Raw genomic sequence first — 27148 nt, 5'->3', positions numbered from 1 at the left:
TACTTTAGCTATTGAAGAATAGCAGCGCTACGAGCTTGTAGATCTACCAATTTAGAAAAATTGCGCAAATATTTCTTTCAGAGTGAACGTTTTTAGCTCAAATCTTTGCTTCTGGGGGGTCCCCTGGAACAACATATTTTCTGATGGGGGTCGGCGGCCAAATACAGATCATTCTGGGGGTCCTTGACATGAAAAAGGTTGAGCACCACTGACATAGAAACATAGGTTTTTCAGGATTTAGAATTAATTTTGTAGAATCTAGTGTCAGGTCTAAATGGGTTAATGACAATTTTTATGCATTTGATGCATTACCATGTGTTGCTCTTGCTTACTGTAAAATCGCTCTGGATTAAGAGTGTCTGCTAAATAAATGCCTAAATTGTAAATTGCAATTGTACCTGTTGGAGGGGGGGCCAGAGGGTCTGCAGGGCCCTCGGGTTTGGCTGTTGAAGGGGACGCTGGGTTCTGCTGCTGGTAGTACAGCGGGACGGGCAGGGGGATGGCCCTCCGCCTCAGGCCCACCAGGAGGATCTGAACCTGGCCGTTGGCCTTGGCCTCCTCCTGCCGTCGCATGGTGTGGTTGGGGAAGATAGTCCTGTGTGTGGCAAAGGGGAGGCGGAAGCTGCTTAATTCATTCCCAATTGCCAGACTGCAGATTTTTGTTTTTGCCAGGTGCTTGAAAAGCAGCCTGGACTACACGTTCTTCGATAGCACTTGTAAAGACGACCGAAAACACGACCTTAGCGGACACCTTTTCATGATTGGCTGCCAATGGGAGACTTGCCCATAAAGCCCATTGTCTGAACGCCGCAACAAGAAGCCCTATTGGCTGCTGATTAATACGAGTGACGTTGGACCATATTTCTAAAAGGACAGCAACAGAAGCTAAGGTTATGAGATAACTGGAGCTAGAGGAAAGACATAACAAAACACAGCGAGTGAACCAACAAAAGAACCTCTGAAACGAATGAAAAAAGGGGGGGGGGGGAAACATCATCCCTGGTGAGACTAATATCTACGCAGTGATGAAAGAATAAACAGGTACGCTTCCTCTGGAAATTGGGTGCTCAGCTTTGAAAATAACTTAACTAAGAAACCAACTAAATGGAAAAAGCGGCACTCAGATGCAATTTCTCATGTTTATTTGAGGATGCATTTCGGCAGTAGCCTTCTTCAGACCAGTGATGTTCGTTTGAAGTTCCAGACCAATATCTACGCAGTAATATTAGTTTTAAGTTAGACTTACTAATATCTACGCAGTGATGTTGCCAGGCTAACGTTCTATAGCCAGAGGTGCCTTGAAGCAGCTCATTCGATCAATAGATTTGTATGTCAAGTCAATGTTTTAACCCATTTTGGGCGGGAACCCCTTTTGGTGTTTTAAACATTATGTTATAATTTAGCTATTGAAAAATGGCAGATCTACAAGCTCATAGCGAGCCACCGAGTGGCGCGCTACGAGCTTGTAGGTCTGCTATTTTTGAAACATCGTGAAAATGTGGCCCAAATCTATGAAAAAAATATATTTCAGAAGACTTTTTTGGCAGCCCAACAGGTCCGACCGGGCCCGGCCATCCAGGTCTAAATGCTTTAAAAAAGGAAACAACTTGATGAACCCATTTCAACCAATTGCTCCTCTATTCTGTGCCAGGCCATGGAAAAGGTTTCAGTCGATTGCATTAACTCTTCTGTCGCAGGTAGTTTAGACTCTGGAGGGCTTGACACTGACACACTGCCAGTGCCAGACACATTGTTTACAACGGCTGCAGTCACACCGGAGGCGTCAATTGGACTCGCCAAAAGACCCCGAAGCCTGCCGACGAGTCTTTCAGCGCTACGTTCTATTTTGGAGCGTCGACACATGGCACAGACAGAGAAGGCGAAGCGAGTGAAAAGGGACAATGGAGCACAGGCCAGACTCCCGGTGCTGTTGCGTGAGCAGCGTGTGTGTTTTGGTATGGTAAATGGTGCATTTATATAGCGCCTTTATATTGTGCATTACATTCACCCATTCACACACACACACATTCATACACCGATTGCGGTGGGAAGCCATGCAAGGTACCAGCCAGCGTTTTGCCCAAGGACACTTCGACATGTAGACAGTAGTAGCCGGGATTCGAACCGCCGACCCATGGATCATTGGACGACGTCCTCTACCTCCTGAGCCACAGTCGCCCCACTATGTCATTTAATTTGGGTTTGTGCGATGCAGTTCAAATTATTGATCATTGCGGTGGGGCCTGTGAGGCTGTGATACATTTATATGTTTGAGACGAGTGCCAAAAGTAAACTTAATACAATGAAAATCTGTGTTGAAAAATGACATAACGGTAGTGATCTCTGCTTTGCAAGTGAAATATTGATTTTCTTCTTGCTTGGATTGGTTTCATGCCAAAGGGAAGGGAAATCACACAATACAGGGTGCTGGGAACTAACCGTAAGCATTTGAGGAAGCCAGTAGAGTTTAAGATGTTGCTTCGGCCCATTTTACTGCAAGTGGCCAGGTACTCCGAGTACATCTCTGACCGCGACACAGTGCCCTCGGGGATGGCCTCAAAGTGTGCATGCAGCCTGTTGGACGACACAGAACAAAGAGATCATCATACGAGAGATGCGTCTTAACGTGGCAGCTTCTTAAACACATTATGATTTCAACAGATTACCTCATTTAGTGAAAACCAAATCCGTTTTAAACGGCTGATGACATACTGTAAAAAGGTACGTTGATGGAATGAATGTTGAATGTTGTCTATAGCCCAAATAGCAGCGTTACCCTTGGGACACAACAGTGAGTTGGGTATTTTCGGTTTGCTAGATTCGGTTCTAAACACTAATTATGCTAAGGAGATAAATGAGTCAGTAGTAGAGGCCTGTAGAGGGGAGCTGTGTGTGTGTCTGTGCCCAGGTGATGATGGCCGTTGATGCTCATCAATGAAGGCAATTATGTTTCAAAAGTAATGCTACTTCTTTTGCAGTAAAATAAAAAATGTGAAAAAAGCTCGGGGGGGGGGGGGGGGGGGGAGATAAATTATATAAAGAAAATAATTTAAAATAAATAGTATTTCTTCTGGGAAATAGTTTTTGTTTAAAATATCGTAACTTTGGGTCACAAGGTGAGACTTCACATTTCTCTTTTGGTCCCGAGCTAAAAGGTTTGGGAACAACTGGTCTTTCGGAGATGGTCTACAAACATTTAAATGGTCGGACTTGAGATAATGAAAGAGACTGTATGAAATCTTAAGCGTAAAAGAAAGATTTAGAGGGCGATGAAAGGTAGGAATGTCCCTTACCACTGCAGTGTAAACTTATCACCATCCACTTCAGCAATACCAGGTGGAGGAGGAGGAGTGGACTGGGCTGGGGCTCTTGTTACTGCAGACACAAAAGCATAATAAGATTAACAATTAAGAAAAGGTAGGTACCCTCACAAAAACATTCAGTAATCCTGGTCTCGTATACTGTCTCCCCCTGGCCCCGTCAGGTGATAAGAAGTCGGCTTGGACTCCTCATGCATTGAAGGAAGCATGAGGTCAGTCCGTGTTGCTCTCCCCAGGTTGGCAGAGGGAGTGTAGTGCCAAGGATTTCATTAGACAATTGACACTGGATGAAAAGAAATTAGTTACAAAAATCGTGGGATAAAAAGAAAAAAAAGAAAAGGTAGGTAATGCAAAGAAGTCAACCTAATCACTTATTTAATGAGGAAAGAATGATTTGGTGTGAAATACGGCAAAACCTTTGACACGATGGGCAGTTATAGTGCAATACAAGTTGCATTTCTTTGTGGAATTCCCAGGGTTATCCACAAGATGTCAGCAAACCAGTGCACTTGCTGCTGAATCAACAGGTGACGCCATGCCTGACACTCACCCCTCAACTTAGCATGACCTTCCATTCTATACTCCCAATTATACGATCATCAGCACAGTGCTTAATGTGGACACAGCACACGTGTTTCCACATCCAAGAATTTAGCAGGCAGTGCCGTCTTGGTTCAAAATGTTGGTTTTTCAAAAGAATATATATAATTTTCTTTCCCACGATTTTGTAACCCATTTTTTTCACCCAGTGTCAATTGTCTAATGTAATCCTGGGCTCTACTCTCCCTCTGCCAACCCGGGGAGAGCAACGGACTGACCTCATTCTTCCTTCAAATGCATGAGGAGTCCAAGCCGCTTCTTTTCACCTGACAGAGGGGAGTTTCCCCAGACGGTTGGCCAGGGGGAGGTAGTTTAGAGACCAGGATTACTGCATGTTTTTTGTGAGGGTACCTATCCTAGGGGACACGGGGAGAACATGCAAACTCCACACAGAAACGTCCTTTCGCCAACCCCGCCTCGGGTATGGGCACTGATGACGCCAGCGGGAATCAAACCCAGGACCTTCTAGCTGTGAGGCGACAGCGCTACCGACTGCACCACCATGCCCCCAGTTTTTTTATTTGTCACCTAGGTTGAGTTTACAGTACAATGTGTTGTCTGTAATGGAAAGGCAAAACCAATGATCCATGTATAAAGAGGATACAGGTAATCACTTCCTTCACTGTGAAATGATAGGTCGTCCGTAACGATGTCCATATGACATTGGTGCACGTTTCAATATGAAACGAAAGAAACTTTTTTCGAGAATGGTTTGACCTGCTTACTTGGGCCTCACATCATCACATATCCCCAATTCTGCCCGTATGCAAGTTTTTATATACAACTTACATAAAATGACCAATCAAAGCTGCGAAACACTTGCTTTCAAATGTACAACAAATTAGACAGCGGTGATTAAAACAATTAACATTGATTGCAAATTCAAATTCAATTGAAACAAAATCTAAACAAATATCCTGAAACTGAACAGAACCAGTATCATTTACTAAGGGCCTTCAAATATACAGTTTTTCGAACAGACAGAAGGCAATTGACCTTTTTAATTTGGGAAAATATAATATAAAACAAACTGTTAACTGGTTATTGTGTGAACAGTTACTTTAAAAGCCTTCGTTTACCCGGGAAGCCCTGGTTGGCAGGCATCAATACACTTATTAGACCGACATGTTTGTTTAGATATTATTTCTTGATCTGCTCTTGATTGTTTAAACATGACATCATGGGCCTACCGGGTACTCCAGGCAATCGTATTCGGGAACATTTAAGAATCAAACAGCTCGGTGTGAATCTGACTTTTTCCCCATTCAGGACGGGAACCCCTTTTGGCGTTTTAAGCATTATGTTATACTTTAGCTATTGAAAAATAGCAGATCTACAAGCACCGAGTGCTGCGCTACAAGCTTGTAGATCTGCCATCTTTGAATATATATTCTTTCACAGCGAATGTTTTAACTCAAATCTTTGCTTCTGGGGGGTCCCTTGGAACAACATATTTTCTGATGGGGTCAGCGGCCAAATACAGATAATTCTGGGGGTCCTTGACATGAAAAAGGTTGAGCACCACTGACATAGAAACAGGTTTTTCAGGGGTCCCTGGAAAAGCATATTTTCAGATGGGGGCATAGAAACATAGGGTTTTATGAAAACATTTTGTAGAATCTGGTCTGCAAGTCCTAAATGAGTTATTCAACTTTAGCCGTGATAACTTAACTTACCACCAGGTACTGGTGATCCAGGTACAGGTGTTCCTGGTACCGGTGCTGGTGCCGCTGACGGTACCGTTGCTCCAGGTACCGGTGCTGGTACCTGCTCTACAAGCTGCGGCCGAACCTCTGCCGCCTGGCTGGCACTGGCCTGGTGCTCGATCAGCTTCACAGCCGTGAGAGCGTCCGGTCCAAATGTGTGCAGGTCTACAGACACTAGCCGCACCAACAGGTCTGCTCAGCCAATCGGTTGGTTTGGGGGTGGGTACAAAACAAACAAAAGCGTAGTGTCAGAAATGAGATATGCGGGTAGAACCTGCCTGTACATGTCTTTTTTAAATTATGTTTTGTGATGATTTGAATTTTGTTGTTATTTTTCATGTCATGATTTTGAATTGACTACCAGGACCTGAATGGAAACAAGACCGCAAGGCGATATCGTTTTAGACTTGAGTGTCCGACCGTATTCTGTACCGTTTACATTTCTGCCTACTAAAGTGTTCAATCAATCCTTTCCATACATGCACTAAAGGGGTTGGGCCAAATAATGGAACACTCTCCGAACACGTGCCCAGACCGGCAGTGTAGTAGTGGCCGAGACTGAGCTGTGTTGTCATCAAAACATTGCATTGCGTTATTACGTAAACGAGGAAGTAGCAGCCTGACACAGAGACGAACAGTGCAGCAGCAGCCAATCGTCTACATATTTATTTTTTTACACAATATGAACAAATAAAACAGCCGACATTTCCCGGCGTTTGTCCTCATATTCAATTCCAATTTACAGAAGAGTGTTAAAGGGGTAAATCCTTGCTCACAACTTGTGTACGCTTTCATGTCTTTTTATCTGTATGGTATACGGTTTTGTATTTTAGCTTTTATCTCTCCCATACGATTTATTCTATTTGTGCTTTTGTCTTTGTTTAAAAAAAAAAGCCCCACACTTGTGTGAACTGAGGGGCACTCTAATCATCAAGAATGGTGGACCCTTATTGGCCAAGGGGTTCTCACCGACATACATGTGCCGATTTGCTCAGACAAGTAGGACGTAAATTCTCCTTTCATTGTCAATGGCATTTAACGTTTGTGTTCAGACAACAAACATTAAATACTATAGCTGTTTATAGGAGGGGCTAGCGCCCCTCAAAAATGACAAAAACCCTTGGACAAAGAAATGCAATTAGAAAAATATTGCATAACATGATTATTGATGTCCTACGATGTCGTACCTATGCTGTGGTCGACGGCGGCGATCCTGCTGCAGGGACTCTCTCCCAGCTGTGCGAGGAGGTAGAGCACCTCCAGCGAGGCCATGAGGAGCATGAGGTCGGGCAGCGTGAGGAGAGCCACCACCTCCCGGTACGACTCCTGGTCCACGTACTCACAGATCAACACGCCGTTGTCCTCCGCCTTGCTGAGGTTGCCCAGGATCTCCATGGCTGGAAGGAGAGTCACGCAAAAGACAACCAAACTATTGAACCCATTCAGGACACGGGAACCCCTTTTGGTTCATAGCGTAGCGGCACATGCGCTACGAGCTTGTAGATCTGGGGGGGGGGGTCCTTGACGTGAAGAAGTTTGAGAACCAGTGACATAGAAACATAGGTTTTTTTTCCAGAAAACTGTCAGGATTTAGAAGACATTTTGTAGAATCTGATCTCAGGTCTAAATGAATTAAACACAACCTAGGCATGATTGGCTGCCTCCTAGCGACCTCGCTAGTGACCTAGTCATGATTGGCTGCCACCTAAGCCAATGGGAGTGTGAACTGCATAAAAACCCATACTCTGAACAAATGTTATGAGCCAACTGAAGCTACAGGAAAGCCATAACCAAACAGTGAGGGAACCAACAAAAGAATGTCGGAAACGAATGGAAACGGTCACTATACCACCGCTTATTGCACCTGGCAGTTATGACCGAGTAATTTCCTTGGTAAACTACTTTATGTGCCAAAGGCACACCAACTGGCCAAGTTTAAATTTCAATAACCAACCTAGAAGCTGATGTGACACGGTGTGTGAAGTCCTAGATCTTATATTCTTGCATTCTATAAATATTATTTTTAAGGACTTCCCCTTAATACTTTTATTGAATTGTGATACTGCTTTATTTTTTTAAAGGGGTTAATATAAGAACATAAGTGTTATTAGTGTTCCAGGCCTTTCGGCACAGAGTTGCCCATTCATGTAGGCAGCCCTGCTTCCTAGAGCTGGGTCTATCTGAGCCTCCACTGGATTATACTCAGTCACTCTGACAGACAGGCATAGTGGCGGGAGGCTATTCTTGCATTTTTTAAATGGTAGAGGTAAAATTGTATTATTAGGTTGCAAAATGTGCCTTTGTATTGGGAAATCAGTGTGCACAAAGTACTGATATCGTACATTTAATTGTGAATAGTTGTATACAGTATTGCAATAATGATGTGCGATACTGTATAATGTGTGCCTCGGCACACCGTTTTGGAAACACTGCTCATAGCACAGTTAAGAGAAATGTATGCTCTGGGTGAAATTACTTGAAATGTAAACAACCGGGGAGGCGGTTTCTCCCGAGTTAAGTCACAACATAATCATGAAAAGCAGCAAAACACAGACGACATTGATTACACTGAGACAAGAGAACCCTTAGGCCACACACGCAAAAATAAATCAAGAGCAGTGGCAGCGGCCCGGGCGGCTAGTGTAGCGGTCCGGGCACCTAGGCTGCTAAGCCAGCCTGACGGCGTGTCGCGGGTTCGACTCCCAATCCCGACGACCTTTGCCTCGTGTCACCCTCCCCCATTTCCTTTCACCATACTGTACAGTGTGTACACTATCCAATAAAGGAAGAAAAAGCCCAAAAATATACCATGTGGCAGCTGCAGCTTAAATTCAAATGCCTGGGACTGACCTCTCATTTTGAGGAACCGGTCCCTGGCCATCAAGCATTTGGTGATAGTGTGAAACATTAGATGGGTCGTTCTGAAGTCATCAGGATCCAGCTGGAGCTGTGAGAGGGGGAGGAAAAAAAACAGATGATTTGGCATTGTGTTCTTCGAGTATTCGACCATCCTTCCAAGATAAATAAAATTCCAAATGGTACGAAATAAGCTCAACAGGCTTACAAGGTTTGTTTTTCATGTCACAGGCTGCAGGGGGTATTCTGTTATATATATATATATAAACTTTATTATATATTGAATAGAGCAGAGCCTTCATAGATGCTACGCAATGATATGCCACAATATCACGCAAGAGCCCAGATCCTGGCTAGCCAAATTAATGACATCAAAGGTTTATTCGAATCTATCGGAGCCCTTATGCAAAAAAGCTTCTAAAAATAGTGTGTGCTGAAGTGCTGAATGCTGATTTAGGACCACTGACTAATTCACAACGCATCACTACGCCTTCAGAGACCAAAACACAGCGTTGCTACGCACTTTCCATTTTAAATGTTCCAAACTTCTGCCAGACCTTCATTTCTCAATGACCTTAGTACAGTAGGTCTGATCTTCGTCCATAATCCTGATTAGATAACTGGCTGTGTAACAATACAAGTTCCATCCACACTAGAGGATGATACAGGAGTGGATGTTTACTCCCGTCCCACTCCCATGAGTCCCATCCCATCCCATCCCCTCCAAAAAAAACAGATTTAAAAAAAGAATCCCATCCCATGCCACTCCCGGTAGAATAACTCCCGATCCCATCTCGCTCCCACTCAAAATTACTCCCGTTGCTTTTTAGTTTTGATTTTATTAATAATTAGTCATTAGGAAAGGAAAAGGATTTTGTGTTCTTTTTTTTAGATTGTGTTTCATGCAGTTTTAATTCAAAAGATCTATGGCGAACAATCAGTGGAAATAGCAGATCTACAAGCTCAGAACACCACATCGCAACAGTATGCATCGTTTGCTTGTAGATCGATTGGTTTCGACAAAGATGTTATTTAGTGTAGAGGGAAAACGGAAGGGGGACGCCAGGCAATCAAGCATTTATGGTTTAACTCAGTCCCATACGGACGACTTGCAGAATAATGCTAAGAGACAATCCTCAGTATAGGCCCATCACGATTATTACATAATCGCCAAATTGCAATTATTTGAGATAATCACAATAATTCTTCCATAATCGTCGAATGTTTCCACGTTGAAAATGTTTTAAAGAAATAAAAAAAATTGCAGAAATAGCAGATCTACAAGCTTACAACACGTGTTGTAAGCTTGTAGATCAAATATTTCCACCATTTCTTGAAAAGCAAAACTCATTAAATGTATGAGTGATTTTGCTGTATAGCCTATTTAAGTCATTGTCAATTGTGCCCTGTGCAATTTGTGATTACGAAGCCTAAAAGGCAAACAGAACTACAATTTTTTAACGTTCAATGCAAAAAGCACAATTAAATCGTTAATCGCAATTATGTGTGTGTCAATTAATCGTCAACTTAAATTTGTAACCGTGACAGCCCTAATCCTCAGCTTTCGTTTTCAGAGCTTGAACCATTCAAAAGGCCCAGGGACAGACGATCCAGAGAGTAAAGGCCTATTCATAGTCTGGATTTTCGGTGGTAAGGTGACCACCGCTCCGGTGGTGAGCTGACCACCGGAACTGAAATAACGTTGAGCGGTGGTGAGTAAAAACAGAGAGAAGGGCTGGAGCGGTGGCGGTGGTTTGCTCTTCACCGCGGCTCGTGACGTCATGTTGTAGTTCGGTGGTCACCCCACCGCCGTAAATCCAGACTATGTATGAGCCTTTAGACAGAGTTACGACAACTCCGTTCACTTCATGGGGCCAGTCCAATGGCGGCTCTTTTACATAGACTTCTATTGGCGAAGTGCTAGGCGAAGAGTGACAATGTCCTGGACCGGGAAGTTGGCAGAATGCACTGGAGTGGACTCCGGCTCAGCTTTAATGATCTTAAATTCCTGTATTTTAGATCGTTTTTTTGTAATAGTACAACATAAACATTACAGAGACTTTAGTTGTCACTGTACAATACTTTAAAACAGTTGTCATGTTGCACGCATAGTCGCATACCTAAAATTGCTGATATTTGCACCGCCCTCGTTGAAAACAATGTATTTCAAACTCCAGCTTGTCACTCTCCAGGGCTGCATGAACAGTGCCCCGAGCGCTCAGTTTTCTGCCCCCTCAATGTCTTAACTCTGTGGCTCTGAGAGGACCAGACCACCCACCTCTGCGGCCACGTTTCCCAGCGCGTCGAGGCCCAGCTGCCGCAGCGAGACGAGGCTGCAGTGGGCGCACAGCAGCAGGAAGCGCAGGCACGTCCGGCTGGACGCCAGCAGCTTGACGTTGGCCTCCTCGAAGGAGAGGTTCCGCAGGATGACCGCCACCTGCAGCACGCGCTGCGCCTCCATGTCCTTGATGCCCGAGTCCCGGGGCGGGTGGAACAGGGTCTGCCAGGGGCTGGGCCCCGTCCCGCCACCGCCGCTGCACGACAACGACGTGCCGTCTGACCGAGGGGAAGAAGAGAGAGCAGAGCAGTCATTTTATATTCATGCCACAGAGTTATTGTCCAAGCAGGGCTCTAGCTCTTTTTGTTCCAATAACACAGTTTCCCAAAGTTTTCATGTCGAGACCCAAAAGAGAGATTTGACGTTTGCCCCAGGACCCAAACTAGTGAAAACAATAGACTACTACAAGCTCACAACACAGGTGAGCTTGTAGAATTCTCACTACTTCTTAAACTTTAAATTTATGGAATTCATTATATTTTATTTATTCATGAAAAAAACATTGCATTTGTTTTTAATTAATGACATTTTATTTGCTATTTTTGGGAATGTTTGATTATAATTTTTTCATAATATTAATACAAATAAATAGGAAACAAAAGAAAGGGACCCATAAAAAAAACAGTGCAAAAATACAACAACCCACAAGTAAATGGAGATGCATTTTGAGGGAATACCGAGTGTGAAACGGCTCTGTGTGTGTGTGTGTGTGTGTGCACGGAGGAGAGGGGGTTCATTAGACAGCCTACTTACCATGTGCTGGGCTGTTCTTGTCCCAGATAAGTTCCCTGACTTCAGCATCTTCCACAACATCCTTCCAAAACTAGAGGAAAAACAGCAGCTGTTAGGAGTGCATTTGGAATAAACCGAAATCCTTTTTTCAAACTACTTTTTACTCCAAACGTATTTGAGATAATCGCAATTATTTTGTCATAATCGTCTTGATCGTGTCCATGTTGAAAAAGTTCATACATAAAAGCCGAAATAGCAGTAGCAATCAACAAACTTGCACATCGTGAGGCGTTGTAAGCTTGTAGATCAGCCATTTCCCAAGTATATACTGTATATATAAACCAAAAAAAGCCTTTCTATTCATATGTTCCAGTATTCATTTGACAGGAGACAGATTGATTGTCACTTTACCCTAACAAAGTCTCTGGAGGTTTTCTCCTTCCAGTCCATCCCGAACACCGCAGAGAAGGTACCTAACGCTGAAAGAAAATGGTAGGCAAAAAAGGGAAGATGTTTTAGAACATTGAAGCTCCATCTGTTCGCTCACTTCTCCATTCACTTTCCTTGCTCTTCAACCTGACCTAAGAAATTGCTTTTTGGAGCCCTTTATAGCTGTATACTTATAGTTTCATTGTGCAGATATGCCCAGGACAGATGGTAGGTTCTTAGTTTACTCCTGATCCTAGATGACTATTTGATGTATTATACCTGGTGTTCTTGCTTACTGTAAATCCCCCTGGATTAGCCAAATGCCAACATTGTACATTGTATGGGTGTACAAACTCACAACTCTATGCTGGGAACTGAAGACAATCAGCAACAAGAAAAGAAAAACAATCAGTTAGCTAAATCCCCATTACTCAAAACAGTTCAGGTTACGAGTAATTTTGTCATTAAGAACAAGGAATGAAAGTGTGCGTGTGCGTGCGTGCGTGCATGCAAATTAAAATATGACAGTGGTGTTCAGCGAGTGGTCCGGGGACCACCAGTGGTCCTTGAGCAGGTTCCAGGTGGTCCCCGGCTGAATGATGGAGAGTTGGTAGATCTTTAAAACGTGAGTGTCCAGTTGGTTTCATTTTCCGCTCTCAAGAGTTAAATTATTGTTAAACATCTGCATTACTTAATTAAAAGAATTAGAGAATGTAAAATAATGTCAAAGAATATGCTACCACCATCAATGCAGCATGGAATTGTGGACAAAATCTTAGTTTTGTCCAAAATCGTAGTTTTGTCATCAATGGTGGTCCGTGGCTCAAATGCTGAATAAATAATGGACCGCGACATGAAAAAGGTTGAAACTGCAATACAAGACGTTAGAAACAGCACAGTGGCTTCAAAGCGGCGATGCGGTTTCGACGTACTGTCGTCGAAGACGCCGGCGTGCGCCAGCAGAAGCGTGACCAGCTTGGGGTCCTTGTCCAGCTGCATGACGTGCTTGCTCTCGTTGGAGAGGAGAGTACAAACGTTGACCGCGAAGTCCACCTCGTTGGGCAGGCCCGACAGCAGAGACAGCACCAGTTTGTTGTAGTCGCACGGCGGGACAAAGTCCGTCGACAGTCCATAGCTTTGGCGGAGATAGTCTGGAGAAAGGGAAAAACAAAGACTTGTGATGATGCAAGCAATATATATATATATATATATATATATATATAAATATATATATATAAATATATATAAATAATCAGGGTGCATACAAAGTAGCAGGGCTGCAGTGAGTTAAACGCTTTGTTGAATTGAGAACAGCATCTTTTTCAGAAGGAAATAAAAATGGAAAATATGGAATGTACCCAGTTTAGAGTTATGCTTGGCACACGATTATTGCAAAACGCACAATAGCTGCAGGACTGGCATTGAACAAGATTTCTCTCTATCTGTATGAGCAGCAGGTGAAAATACAGGAAACTTGTCTAAATAGATTTAGTTAGTTAATTCAGGTATGAGGTATTTCTGCTGATTTGGACGTTTTCGTCCGCTGTAATGCAACACATTCTGATTCTACAGCACTTAGGATGAAGGCACTGCAGAAATGCAGATCATTCATACAACTAAAAAAAATAGAATGTCTCTGTATCCTCCCATATGTTGAACAGTAGGAATTGGTTTTTATGTAATTGGTGGGCAAACAAACATTAGCAGCACACAGTTCTTGGCTGGGTCCGGGATGATTGCAACCAACAGACACCCGACTGTATACAGCATTTGTAAAGTTTGCCAGTTGGGCCTGTTCACACATGAATAAATCTTTGACACTATTGAGGATGTGTAGTCAAACACCATGGCATTCCCATTCACATCAATGACTGGAGAGCAGACAGAAGGTGGACCAAACAAGTGAGTCAGTTGTAATAATGTGATTCTTTCAACACAAACCAAAGATTAAGGACCTGACCGTTGACATTAGAAAGCAGCAGGTGTGCAGCTTAGACACGCCGAGGAGAAAACACCGCTCTTTGAGTGCTATAATGTTACCGACTGTGCCACTTACATACAGCCTGTTGCTGCAGCTACACATGCTTAGCCAAAACTAGCACACTACACTACTTAAAGTTTCAGCCCCAAGCCTCAACACTACACTAAAGTTACTTACAACTTAGGAAGCTGGCATTTCCATTCACGAAAATATATTTTAAAATGTCTTTACATTGAATTTCTTAACATCCATTTCTGCTAAGCAGCAAGCTATATATATATATATATGCTTAGAGATTATTTTGATTTACAGTATATTAGGATACATTTTCGCGATTGTAAAGACAAAACCGTAAATGGGGAGGAAGCTTCACTTGCACTTTAGCGCTTGCTCATGAGTCAAAATCAGAGTTGCCATTGCTCCAGACTATGACGGAACGGAAGCATTTGAAAAGTGTTGGAGGCGACCGTCTTACCTGAGAGGTAAAGGGAAGAGCAAAGAACCAAACCAAGATGAAATAAAGTGAATGAACAGTCCAATAAAGTCAATGAAAGTCTGTGCAGTCTATCAACAATCAGTAGGCTATATGGGTGGATATATAAATACTGTATATTCCTCGATTATTAACCTCTTAAACGATATAATCTTAGTTGACCGGCGTCCCCCTTTCCCCCCTCCTAATACACCATATCTCTCCGGCCATCTTGTGAAAAATAAATAGCAGAAAGTTCGCCACAGAAAAAGGGCCATTGGGTTTCTTCATGGCGTAAAGTCTATCTACACCCATTTTGGGCGGGAACCCCTTTTGGCGTTAGCATTACGTTATGCTTTAGCTATTGAAGAATAGCAGACCTACAAGCTTTTGTTCTTCCAGCGAGTCGAGTTCTCCCCTCACACTTTCAGAAAGACTTTTTTCACAAATCGTGAATCCATGTAAAACAACTTGGCTCACAATGTTTTGTAAATTTATGTACATTAAAAGTTGCTGTGTGCCTGCGGGCCAGTCCAAAACTTGGAGAGATAATGGCAAAGAACGGTTCAAGAGAAAAAACAAATTTGAGTATTAGTTCAGCTTTCTCCAATGATTCCATCAGAAATAAAATGCACCAAATCAGAATACGCTTTCTATATAATAAAAAAAAAAGATAAATACAAAAACATGACCTACAAAATATAAGGAAGTCTTGTCGTTTTATAGAAGTGTCACACAATTTGGTTAACCGCTGAATTACAGCTAAATGTACCAACATTTTACTACTATGTCACTTACCACCCTGAGCATGTTGCAAGAGTCAAAGATACGATAAAGAAAAAAAGACGGGCACATCACCGTGTTCAATAAATGTCAAAACAACAACAAAAAATTAGAGCAAGTCAAAAGCAGTCAGCAAACAAACACTGCTGCATGCAGCCGTTCTGTGGCAGAAGACCATTTCCACCTAAATAAAGAGGCTTCGTCAAATCAGAGCCATCCCATGTTCATTTATATACTTGATGGAGGTCATTACCTAAACTCAATTTGTCAGACGAAATTATCTTGTGACTGGAAAAAAATCTAATCTGACTGGCAAGGAAACTGGACGGGGGAAAATGTAGCTCGTCTCAACTATCAGAGAGGGAGCTGGTCATTTGTAAGAATGACCATGCGGTGTTGCGAATTTGGATTTTGAATCAATTATCAAACATTTCGTTGTAGTCATGTTTTAGTTAGTCTGTTGGTCTCCGTTACTCTACTCTCGGCAAGCTCTCTCTCATGCTTCTGCTATGCTTCGCTAGGAATCTCTGGAAAGCTTTGCCACCTCTCGAGAACACACGCCCCAGAGCGTTGTGACTGAACTTGTAGATCTGCCATTTTCAGAGCACAACACCTGAGCGCAACCAAACATAAAATTATCTCTTCTCCACTATAGTCCCTCCTCAACATTTTAGTCTAGTTGTTATCTGTTGACGAAATTGTCAGAATATTTTAGTTATAGTTTTAGTCATCATCATGGAAAAGAAAAGTCGACTAACATGTTTCAGAATAGTTTTAGTCAACAAAATCAACACTGTGACCATGTAACCACTCCCCCACCCAAAGAACAGACTGCTTCAGGGTCCAGGGAGGCTGTTTTACAAACAAGAGCCCAGGAAGAACCATGCTCTGTTGGACAACTCCCAGGTGTGATACGATAGTGTTTTGACTTACTCCTCTCTCTGCAACAAACTGCTCCAGGGAGGGTACACCTGCTATAAATAACAATGTTTTCTGTCAAACTGAAAGGTTAATTAATAAGTATAATAAATATTATATCATAACTAGTATAATGCTGCAGCATGTAAAGCCTGATTTTAATGAACGTCATTGTAAGTATAGGCAGCATAGGATTAGACTCAGAAGACCAGTGATACAACAACATATCCCCAAGGCCCCTGGCTTTAAATAATAAATGTTCAAACTAAGTGAATAATTTGTCTGCATCAATTTAGCCGCCGACTTCACTTCTATGAATGACGGCACAGAAATGACTCTGCTGGTAATGGTGGGAGATAATTATGGAACCATTTATGGAACATGCTTCTAAACATTCCACCGCTTGTTTGATCACTTCCAATATATTTTAATCTTAATGCGGATAACCGAAAAGCCAATCTATAAGCTAGCAGGCTCTACGAGCAGCTCTACAAGCTCACAACACGTCGCAGCGGTGCACGTCGCTTTCATAGAAGGCACGCTTGGCTTCTGTGGAATCCAAAAGACTGAAATCAGTCGTGGCGACTGAGACGTGGGAACTTAAATCCATGTAAACTAAGCAGTCGTTAAACAGCATTCTCTTATACGTGGTACCACAATAATACATAACGTAAGTTACCGTAACTAGACAAGACATGTTAAACATTTAGTTTTTTCACCACACAATTATAACGACAGGCATTACACGACATCTGCAATCAAGGCAAAACTTCAACCAATGACCATTTATATGCATTGGGTAGCTTTGTTCCCAAGGCAGCGTCGAACAAGATTAAAATAACCTACAAGAAAAACTCCACTTGAATGATGTCCCGCTGCAAATGACAGCACTAAAACTATCTAAAGTTTTTTTGGGGTTTTTTTTTATAATTTTTATCCCACGATTTTGTAACCCATTTTTCACCCCTGTGTCAATGATCTAATGTGATCCTGGGCTCTACACACAACGGAGAGCAACGGACTTGAACTCATGCTTCCTTCATGCCTGAGTGTCCAAGTCTAAAGGTTTGATTGGTGAGCAAGAAGAACTAGCGCGGGAGAGGGGGCCGGTTAAGGTAGCCGATACTACAACAGACCAACTGAAGTCAGTTTGGCAGGGAAAAAATGAAAACAAAAACACAACACTGCGCCGTTGCTGGCGAGTGGAGACTTGCTCAAACAGCACACACACACACACACACACACACACACAGTCACACACACACACACACACACTGCTGGAAGCAAGCAAGCAATGGTTAAATATGGCACCCACGACATGCCGTGGGTACACAGACTACACGCCCACCCAAACCACATCATATGGTAGTTTTGGATCAGCCGAACTAAACACAACTCTTGTTGTGGTGTTGTAGTATGCATCTGGCTTTAGTGAGAATTATAGAAAGACAGCGATGCTGGTGAGTTTAACGTCATTTAATACAAGCAGATCAGAAATTTGTATTTGGATCAATGCTGGGCTGTCAATGGAGGGGATTGCTCTAGATTCAAGAGAATGCAAAAGGGAGACTGTACGCACATCTCTAAAACAGGTAAAAGTTTTTGAGTGGTGCAACCATAGGGTGCAGCCACTCCAATGCCCAGCACTGACTGACTGACTGACTGACTGACTGTCAGTCTGTCTGGGGTACCAACAGGTGACAAAGTGGCGCTGTTTTTTTTATTATATTAGTTTTTATTAGGTTTTTATAGACATGACAAACAAGACATACATAACAATGACACATACACCAGACTGGGCATTGTATATAAAACGAGTGTCAAAGTGGCGCTGTTGAGCTTCAGACTGCACAGCTGCATGATGGGAAGCTGAGTCAGAGATTTAAAATAGGGTGCAATTTGCATCCCAAAACGCAGTTTATAATTAAGGGACGCAATAAAACAACGACCTCTGCATCCACGGGATGCACTTTATTCTTATTTATTTAGCTAGCTTTAGTTATAATAATAATTTCTTCTTCTGTTTTCTACATGAATATAATAACCACATTATAACCATATAAAATGAAATGGGAGTTAAATGCTGCAATTTGTAAAAATGGAAAAATATGACTCCTAACGTTGTTGAAGTGAGACTCAAAATGTAATTAACATTCAGTTTATGTTGTGCGACAGGCATATGCAGCCACCCGCCTACCCGGAAATGTAGTCTCTGGGTTATTTGACTCGTTTCCAACGCTTATTTTGTTACTCTTTGGGTATATTTGTACATTTCCACCTTCAGTCGATGCTTCATATCCATATGAGTGAAAAGGCCGGGGTGATCGGTTTATTTTTCAAACACAGTTCTTATATGAAGAGATCTAAAATCCCCCTATGGGGAATATAATGGAAATAAAAAATACATGAACCTGGGGACCTGACGCCCTCTACCGACAGTGACGTCAGGACTTCGGTGCTCTATATAGTGTTGCAAATTGTGTCTAGGAACCTACCCGATAGTGGTAATTGTAAGAGCAGTGAGTTATTGGCCTACCTGATACAGTGTGTTGCTGGTAGTTGTAAGAGCAGGGGATTGCACCGATTGGAAGAGAGGCTTTGGGATTCCCCGGCTGAGGCTCGTCGTCATCCTCGCCAAAGTGGTGGACCTTTTCATACTTTTCCAGGTATCTGTGGAGAGACGAAGGACCGACAAACAAACATCAGTCCTTTTTGTCCTTTCATAACATTGGGTCAAACTAGAACTCCTGATATGATAAAGTTATCAGGTTTCCCACACATTTTACCAACTTTTCCAGACTATTTAACCCAATTTCCAGGCATAACAATCATTCAGCGCAATAACGAGTCTCTTACTCCTGTGTGCAATGCCATAGAATGCTATATATATATATATATTTTGCTACACCACCTATCATAGGGCTTAGTATGACGCTGCAGCACGTTGTGAGCTTGTAGATCTGTTATTTCTATCACGTACTGGTACATATTAGGCTGCAATCATGCAGCCCATTTGGCGAATAACGACTTATGTTACACATTTCATGTAATGTTATACATTTTGGAATAGGTTTTTTTTAGTAACAAAATCAATAGCCAAAAACAATGCATATCCAACTATTTTTCCAGGCCCTTGATAAATCCCAAAGCTTTTCCAGGACTGGAAAATGTTTTTTCAGTGTATATGTATGTATTATCAGGAATTTCATGATATTGTAATCGCGATCTTATTAATCACAATTATTGGTTATCGACGAATGTTGGTGGAAAAGGCTGTGGTCCTTTTCTAGGTAGGGGAGGGTAAGTGATTATTTAGTTAAAACTAGTAGGAAAGTGCATGAAAAGATTTACGTAAATTGCACGCTGTGTTCATGAGGGTTTTTGTTCTGAACGGGCCAATCCCGCAAACCTTGGAATCCAAGGTTAGCCAATTAGGATGAAATATGAAATATTGGACGGATCCATTTTGAGCACATGACTATAGAGATACTGTGTACCTCGTCGTTGGCATCCAGGGAGTGTGTGTGCAAAGTTTGGCATCGACAGGGTTAACGGTGCCGGAGATTAGATGTTAACGGATGGAGTGCAAAACATACCTTCGGCCAGGTGGAGACAATAAATAAGGGATAATAGCTCTATATTCTGAGAGTCATTGGTTCCCCCCAGGGAGAGCCCCATTACCGTCTGTTCAGTAACAGGGGTCTCCCTGTCTCTCAAGCCCTTTAGTAAACAGAAGGTTCACTTTCAGGCCGGGTTACCAGTTGTTTTAACAACATGAAAAGTAATATATTGGGGATAATGCTTATTTGTTTTTAACCCAACACAGTTTCCCCTTCAAGTCTGACATTTTGAGAATACATGACAACAAGACGTGATATTGCATTGTGATCACATCATGATTATTCAGACAACAACAGACAGAACAAAATAAAAATGTCGTATCTGGCCACCATTTCATTTAGCATAGTCTAAGAATAACATGATCCTCCATTCCTCCACAGACAAACTCACACCAATAGTGTGCCAAACGTAATTCATACTATACTAGCATACAACTGCAAGATTGGCCAGCATTTCAGTTGGTCAATAGTGGCCCCTAGCCAAATGCATACTTATTTAGAGGTCTTTGGCACAAGTTTCAGAATCCACACTCTTTGAAGCACAATGTAGTACATTTTCAATGACAAAAGTTGAAATGTAAAAGCCATTAAAAACTTTTGTCCCCCCCCTTTCAGGTTAGTGAAATGCCACCACTTATCAATCACAAGACATTGAGCATCGGCTGGACTTCACAAATAGCCTAATTGAAATGTTTTGACAGAGACACCATTCTAAACGTATTTCTAAGGATTTTTTAGTAGCACCACAGCGAATATGTACCCCAACAATGTCTCCTGAACAGACCTAACCGTTTCTCAAACGCCTGAGAGCAGGACAATCCATCCTTTTTTCAAATAGATATGACACAGTGTGCAAACATTAAGACCATTAACTCTTGCTATGGAATTACATTCACCTTTGGACTACTTGACTCTACTATGATACTATCTATCTCCAGTCTAACATCAGAGGCAACTCAGTACTTTTAAGACTTAAAAAAAGGCAACATAAAAACCTCTCAACAAAGAGAAATGCCATCATGGTCAACACAGTAGTGGTAGTGTTTATATAGCCCACTTGTTAACAGCGACTACTGCTACACAGCTCAAACAACGCATGACAGAGAACTTAGCAAAACAATTAGACATCTCTCCATATTAATATGTCACGGGCTCACAGCAGCCATTTACTCTAGACAGTACTGCTCAGTACTAGATCTATGGATGGAGTCGTGGGTAGTTTTGGTTAAATATATGGTTAAGCTTGCGAAAACAATCAGACAAACGAAACAAAACGCAGTGTCACAAATGGCGACAGCAAAACAAAAATACCTCAACAGTGATATAGTATGTCAAACCACATGCAGCTCAGCGCAAGAAAAAAAAAAGCACCCTCAGTGCCGGCGTTGAGTCACAGAGAGCGGAGCGCGCCCGTCTCTGAATGAGGCCCCGCTGGTTCACCGTTGGCCAAGGTAATCCCCCGTCCGTTGGCTGTGCATGACACACTGGACTATAAATACCCTCAGCCTCCATTTGTAGAGAGAGAGAGAGAGGGAGAGAGAGCGAGGCGCCCCGGCCCTGCGTGCACTTACACAACGCGCAGCGTCATCAAACGCTGTCTGGGCACGGGCAGAAAGGGTTGAGGGGGGGCGGGCACGATGGCGGGTGGGGGTGGGGGGGGGGGGGTAGGGGAGTCAACTGCAGCTGCTCGAGCGAGTCTGCACTTCCCCTTTTGATAAATGATGGGAGGGAGGATGAACACTGGTGCTGCCATCTCAGCTCTCGCACGTGACAAACAACCAAGCGCTCGAGGAAATTCACCTTTTCAATGGCTGCACCTTGACAACCATTGAAGGAGGATGCAGCACACCAACTACACTTGGCCACCATGTTAAAACATGCATGTTTTTATTTGACCCATGCACATTAAGACCTGATTAGGACCCGATTCTACAAATGTCTTCTAAATCATGAGTTGTTGTTTTTTTAACCTATGTTTCTATATCAGCGGTTCTCAAACTATTTCATGTCAAGGAGCACACAAATTATGTATTTGCTCACCAACCCCCCCCCATCTCAAAATATTTTGTTCCAGGGACCCCCCAGAATCGAAGATTTTCGTTAAAACGTTCGCTGTGAAAGAATAATATATAATATATATATATTCAAAGATTTGCAGTGCACGTTTTCACGATTTTTCACAAATGGCAGATCTACAATTCTATTTTGTTTTAGGGCGACACTTTAGCTGTTTTTCCCAACAGCTAATGTTTAAAATAATGGTTAAAGTGGTTAAAGCGAAGGTGACAGAGATATACGTTCCATGTCTTAATGGGTTTAGTTTTTTCAGCTGGTGGAAGTATGGGAAATGCACTTGACCCAATGCCTTGATAAGGAGCTTCCATGTGATGACGAGAGGATGTGTGGCAACAAACAAATGTTCAGTGGACTGACGTTATTTAAGGTCAAGTGGATCAAACGTGCAGATACACAGGATTTGATTACGCTCAACCGTCTGCTTGTCCAATGCCCTTAGTATGTGTGTGAATTGGTCGCCCCCTACTGGACATAGACACAGCCATACAGACAGAGACAATAACATGCTTGCTAATTTCTAGGGAAATCTGAGCAGAGGTTTCTGTGAGCAGAACATCTCTCAACAAGGTAAACGACAAGAGGTTATAGGTTGGGTAAAGAGACATTAAGAAAGATCATACGACAAACGGCAACACTTGTGTTGTGGCTCTCTCTACCACCGTGTCCAGAAGGAATCGAATGGCTGCAGTACAAAGACATACACCGCAAGTGATATCTTAAAGTCTAAATGGAAAGATGGCATAGAAAAACAAAGCACACAATGTACTCTATAGCAGAGGGACAGAGCATATTAAACGTGCATTTACAAGACTGCAAATGATCAGCTTCAATCTGGTCAGTCTATGACCATTAGGGATGTCTCAGCACAGAGGCTGCATTTACAGATATATTCCACTTGTATTCAGAATGACTAAAAATCACACCTGTGTGACGTGAGGGACACTCTTATCATCATACATCATCTCCTTCTGGCCAATCACAATTTGCGTCCTCACTTTTCGGCCTTTTATATGCAAATAATATGCTGGGAATACACCAGTATCTCCAGCTTCTTCCTGAAAGCCTTTGAGTGAAAAAGCCAATATCAGCCAATCCTCTTATTATCATACAACAGCCACGGGCGTAGCTCAAGAGGTCCACGTATTGGATCTCGAGTATTGCACAATGTCTGACATCTCTCTACCAGCCACATATATATATACACACACAACGGGTGTCTCCCGTGGCACAATCGTTATGCGAATCTGCTCAACCAATGGCACATCTTCCACCCAATCAGGCTTGAATCTGGATGCGTGTGTGTAAAGAATACACACACATTATGAACGTTCCTCTCCGTTTTTAATACGTGCATTATTTTGCAGGCTGGAACTGGAACCACCTTGCCCATGACCCAATTAATTAATGCTTTGGTCGAACAAAGAATATCCATGTATACAGTTGTGAACAGTGTGTGACTGTGAATCTTTCTTCGGAATGAATTCATTCTGAATGAAATATTGTCCATGTAAACGCACTGCAGCCATGGCACACAACAGAGACTACCCTACTCTACCCTACAGCTTAACTCTAGAACAGTGGTTTTCAACCATTTTCATGAATCATATCAAGGCCCATTATTTATTCAGCATTTTGAGCCACGGACCACCATTTGATGAGATTTAGCCTCTCAGACCCAAGACAATATTTTGTCGTCGTTGGATAAGATTTGTCCACAATTCCATGCTGTATTGATGTTGGTACCATAGGAGAGATAACAGCAAATCGTTGATCGACATAATTATTTCACATTTCCAATATGTAGACTTCTTGTAAATTAAGTAATGCCGGTGTTTAACAAAAATGTAACGTGTGTAAAATGAAACCAATTTTTCTTTGTTACCAACTCTACCTCATTTACCTGGAACTCCCTCAAAGACAACTGGTGGTCCCCGCCGGACCACTGGTTGAATGAAAACCACTGCTCTAGAACATGAGCAAACTGACAGTGTTAAACGGAAAGAAACTCAAACCACCCGACACCAAATGCAAGTTCCAGTTGAAAGGAAAACACTGATATGTGTGCTTGCCAGAAAGAACACTGAAAGGAAAAGATTAGGCTATCAGTGGTGGCCAACACTGGCGAGAGGCAACTAAAATTACAAACGGGCTCCAAATAATACAGTGACACAGAGAGAGGCAGCTCAAAGACTTGGCCAGTACCACGGCGCACACACAATACTAGGACGAAAGTTGTTCGCCGTCTACCTTTTTCCACTGACAAAAACTAAATTAAATCTAAGTCATGATGACAAACTAAGACTAAATATATTGACAATTTTGTCAACAAATTAAAACTAGACAAAAAAAAAAGGGACTAGTGGACAAGAGATCCAGTATAAGTTGGTTTGCGCTTGCTGAAAATAGCAGATCTACAAGCTCACAACGCAACACGTGAGCTTGTAGATCGGGCCATTTTCAGCAAGTGTAAAATCTGTCATTACGACGGCATCAAGGCCCGCCAAAATACATTTTAGTCGACTAAACCAACTGTAGATTTAGTAAACTAAAATCTTATATTTAGTAGACTAAAACTAGACTTAACACTAAAACATTCGAGGTGACTAAAATGTGACCAAAACTAAACAAAAACTATTCAAGAGACCATGACTAAAACAACAATAATAATTAACTAATAATTATTATATATTATTATTATAATTAATTATTATAATTAATAATTAACACTGGCACCACACCACTATTCTCCTGCACTCTCAATTAAGTAGCCTTTGATTATTATTATTGCCATGCATAAAAAAAGCTTAGCCATTGGATTTCACAGACTACAGCGTGGTTTTATCCCCAGCGGGTCACTGTCAGACTCAGACTACGAGTAGCAGCACAGATGGTGCAAGGATAAGAAGAGCAAGGCAATACAGATGAAAGGCCACTTTGGCCAGATGTCACAGACAAGAAGTCAAGTTCGAAATATGAAAATATTATAATATATATATATTTTTTTTTACCTTTATTCATGCAGGTAAAACAATCCTTTTGAGATACAAGATCTGTTTTTCGAGGAACCACCGTGCAAGGATGTTGTTGACATAAGTGGTTAATTTGCATATTTCCGTATCAGTAAGTCTAGAGAGGGTGAAAATGGTTCCTAGGTGATATGCTGGGCATTACTTACTCCTGTTGGGAATCGAGTGGGAGTGCAAACAAAAGGTTGAAATTAAGCATTTGGTTTGGGTTCAACCGGACTGCCCTTCATGTAGGTTGTCAAAACTGTATCAACAACGTCAGCAAACTGGCATGTTCAATTAAAACGCATTACGAATCTTTACAATGCAATAGCACAATGGTACCTTTTATTCAGTCATATCAGTTACAAACTTACAGCGTGTTTGAAGTTGGATGATGCCAAGAGACACTACCAGCCCATGAGAAGGGATAGTGTTGATTTCGTTGACTAAAACTACGAAAGTTTTTCATTGACTACCGAAGAAAACTAAATAAAAACCAGGCCATGCATGATGAGTAAAACTATGACTAAATATACTGACAATTGTCAATAAATAAAACCTAGGCTAAAATGTTATGGAGGGACTAGTGGGGAAGAGATAATTTTATTTAGTTGTTTGTTTTTTGTGCTCGGGTGTTGCACTTTGAAAACATAAGATCTACGACAAGTTGCGAGCTTGTAGATCTGCCATTTTCAGCATGCAATCTGCCATTATGACTCCATCGAGGCCCGCCAAAATGCTTTTTTCCCCCTGTAGAATTAAACCTTATATTTAGTCGACTAAAACTTACACTAAAACATTTCAAATAACTAAATGGAATTTCATTCAAAGGACTATGACTAAAACTAAGTCAAACTTTGCTGTCAAAATCGACACTGCTGTGAGACCACTCAGCCCATGAGAGGCGATGGTGCAGCACAATCCCACAGACACATAATCATGTGACACTATATACCACCCCGCTGGAACCAAACCAACGAGATGTGAATTAAGATGTAGTAAAAACCATGATCCACATTAGATCTGCCACAGGAATCCTAACTGGATGTGGGTAGGACATAATCCAATTCCAACAAACAACCATTGGAACAATGAAGTGGCAAACCGTGTAGTTCAACCAACATATTAACAGACATTACAAAGTGCAGATGACCCCATATTAGCACGAATATGCAAGGAGGATTATTTCAAAAAGAGGTTAGAAGAAGTTTAGTGCCATACTACAACACTGGGCCTCATTTATTATTAGAGTATTAGTGCTGACTTAAAGGAAGGACTACTGGCTAGAGAGCCTCATGACCATCATATTATGCTCTGAAAGATGGACTGATGATCAGAGACAAAACCCATTATATATATATATATATATATATATATATATATATATATATATATATATATATATGACTTGTCGGTTCGGTTGGTTCTTCACTACTCTTCAGAAAGGGCATGCACAGATAATTACAATGGCTGATGTACCGATACTGCTTTAGATACAGTACCTAAGCCAGAGCAAAACAGGCACAGCTAAAATGCCGTTCAATGATGCACTAACGTTCTACAATCAGTGACAAGTTACGTCTCTGACGATAAACAGTCTACAAAGACTCTAAATAGATAAAATACAATTTCATGGCCACACGACAGTCGACAACACAACATCATTGTCAGACGGTTCTCTCAGTTGTTGTTACGTTACCAACTGACCGAACTAAAGGAAGGCCGCCAATTTTGACAAGCAATCAAAAATAAATAAAGATAAATACGATTCTCACAGGTAAACCTATAATTGACAGAAGGGTTGCCCACCTGCCCATGGCAGGTAAATAAAACTTTCGGGCAGGTGGCGTTTGCTTTCAGGTTGCCCGACTGGGCAAGTGCTTGTTTGAGAGGGGACGCAACTGTCTATAAACACAACACGAGATATCTGTCTAAACACCTGAACGTGGCCAGAGTGCTATATCTTCTGGTCTGTGGAATGTAAAATAAGAGCACCGTTTACCCATGTGCTGTTTTCGCTGTTGCTACACTTACAAATAGTGTGAACCCATAGTCATATTCATAGCTATGTAGGTACTTGGCATACAAATTGAAGTAAGAGATAACAGCCCCAGAAAAATGTAATGTTAAATTGACCGGTAATTCAAATTTTACGTATCATTTTAAAATGCACAATTTACTTTTCGGGCAAGTGGGCATGATCTTTGGGCAAGTAGAATATGACCTGTACTTGCCCGATGGGCAAGTTCCTCTGAGACCTTAGTGTCAACCCCAAGGGTAGTCCATCGCTACTATGGGAGTGAATTGAG

General features: G+C 42.0%; 1 protein-coding gene across 1 annotated transcript in view; it reads right to left on the bottom strand.

Annotated features, from left to right (window-relative positions):
• arid2 (AT-rich interactive domain 2) overlaps window positions 1–27148 on the bottom strand; it is a 44980-nt gene that overhangs the window by 14560 nt on the left and 3272 nt on the right. Inside the window, exons 4-14 of the mRNA XM_080757674.1 lie at window positions 18672–18805; window positions 12914–13132; window positions 11964–12031; window positions 11574–11643; window positions 10761–11038; window positions 8477–8573; window positions 6814–7023; window positions 5597–5818; window positions 3294–3375; window positions 2440–2574; window positions 399–595 (exon numbers count right to left, since the gene is read on the bottom strand). Of these exons, the coding sequence (XP_080613800.1) occupies window positions 399–595; window positions 2440–2574; window positions 3294–3375; window positions 5597–5818; window positions 6814–7023; window positions 8477–8573; window positions 10761–11038; window positions 11574–11643; window positions 11964–12031; window positions 12914–13132; window positions 18672–18805 (1712 nt within the window). The remainder of the gene's footprint in view (window positions 1–398; window positions 596–2439; window positions 2575–3293; window positions 3376–5596; window positions 5819–6813; window positions 7024–8476; window positions 8574–10760; window positions 11039–11573; window positions 11644–11963; window positions 12032–12913; window positions 13133–18671; window positions 18806–27148) is intronic.

Source organism: Protomyctophum bolini (genome assembly GCF_963924005.1).
Source record: "Protomyctophum bolini genome assembly, chromosome: 23".
In the NCBI taxonomy this organism is placed as follows: domain Eukaryota; kingdom Metazoa; phylum Chordata; class Actinopteri; order Myctophiformes; family Myctophidae; genus Protomyctophum; species Protomyctophum bolini.
Note: the sequence above shows the minus strand (reverse complement) of the source record. Positions and strands in the feature narration are given on the sequence as shown.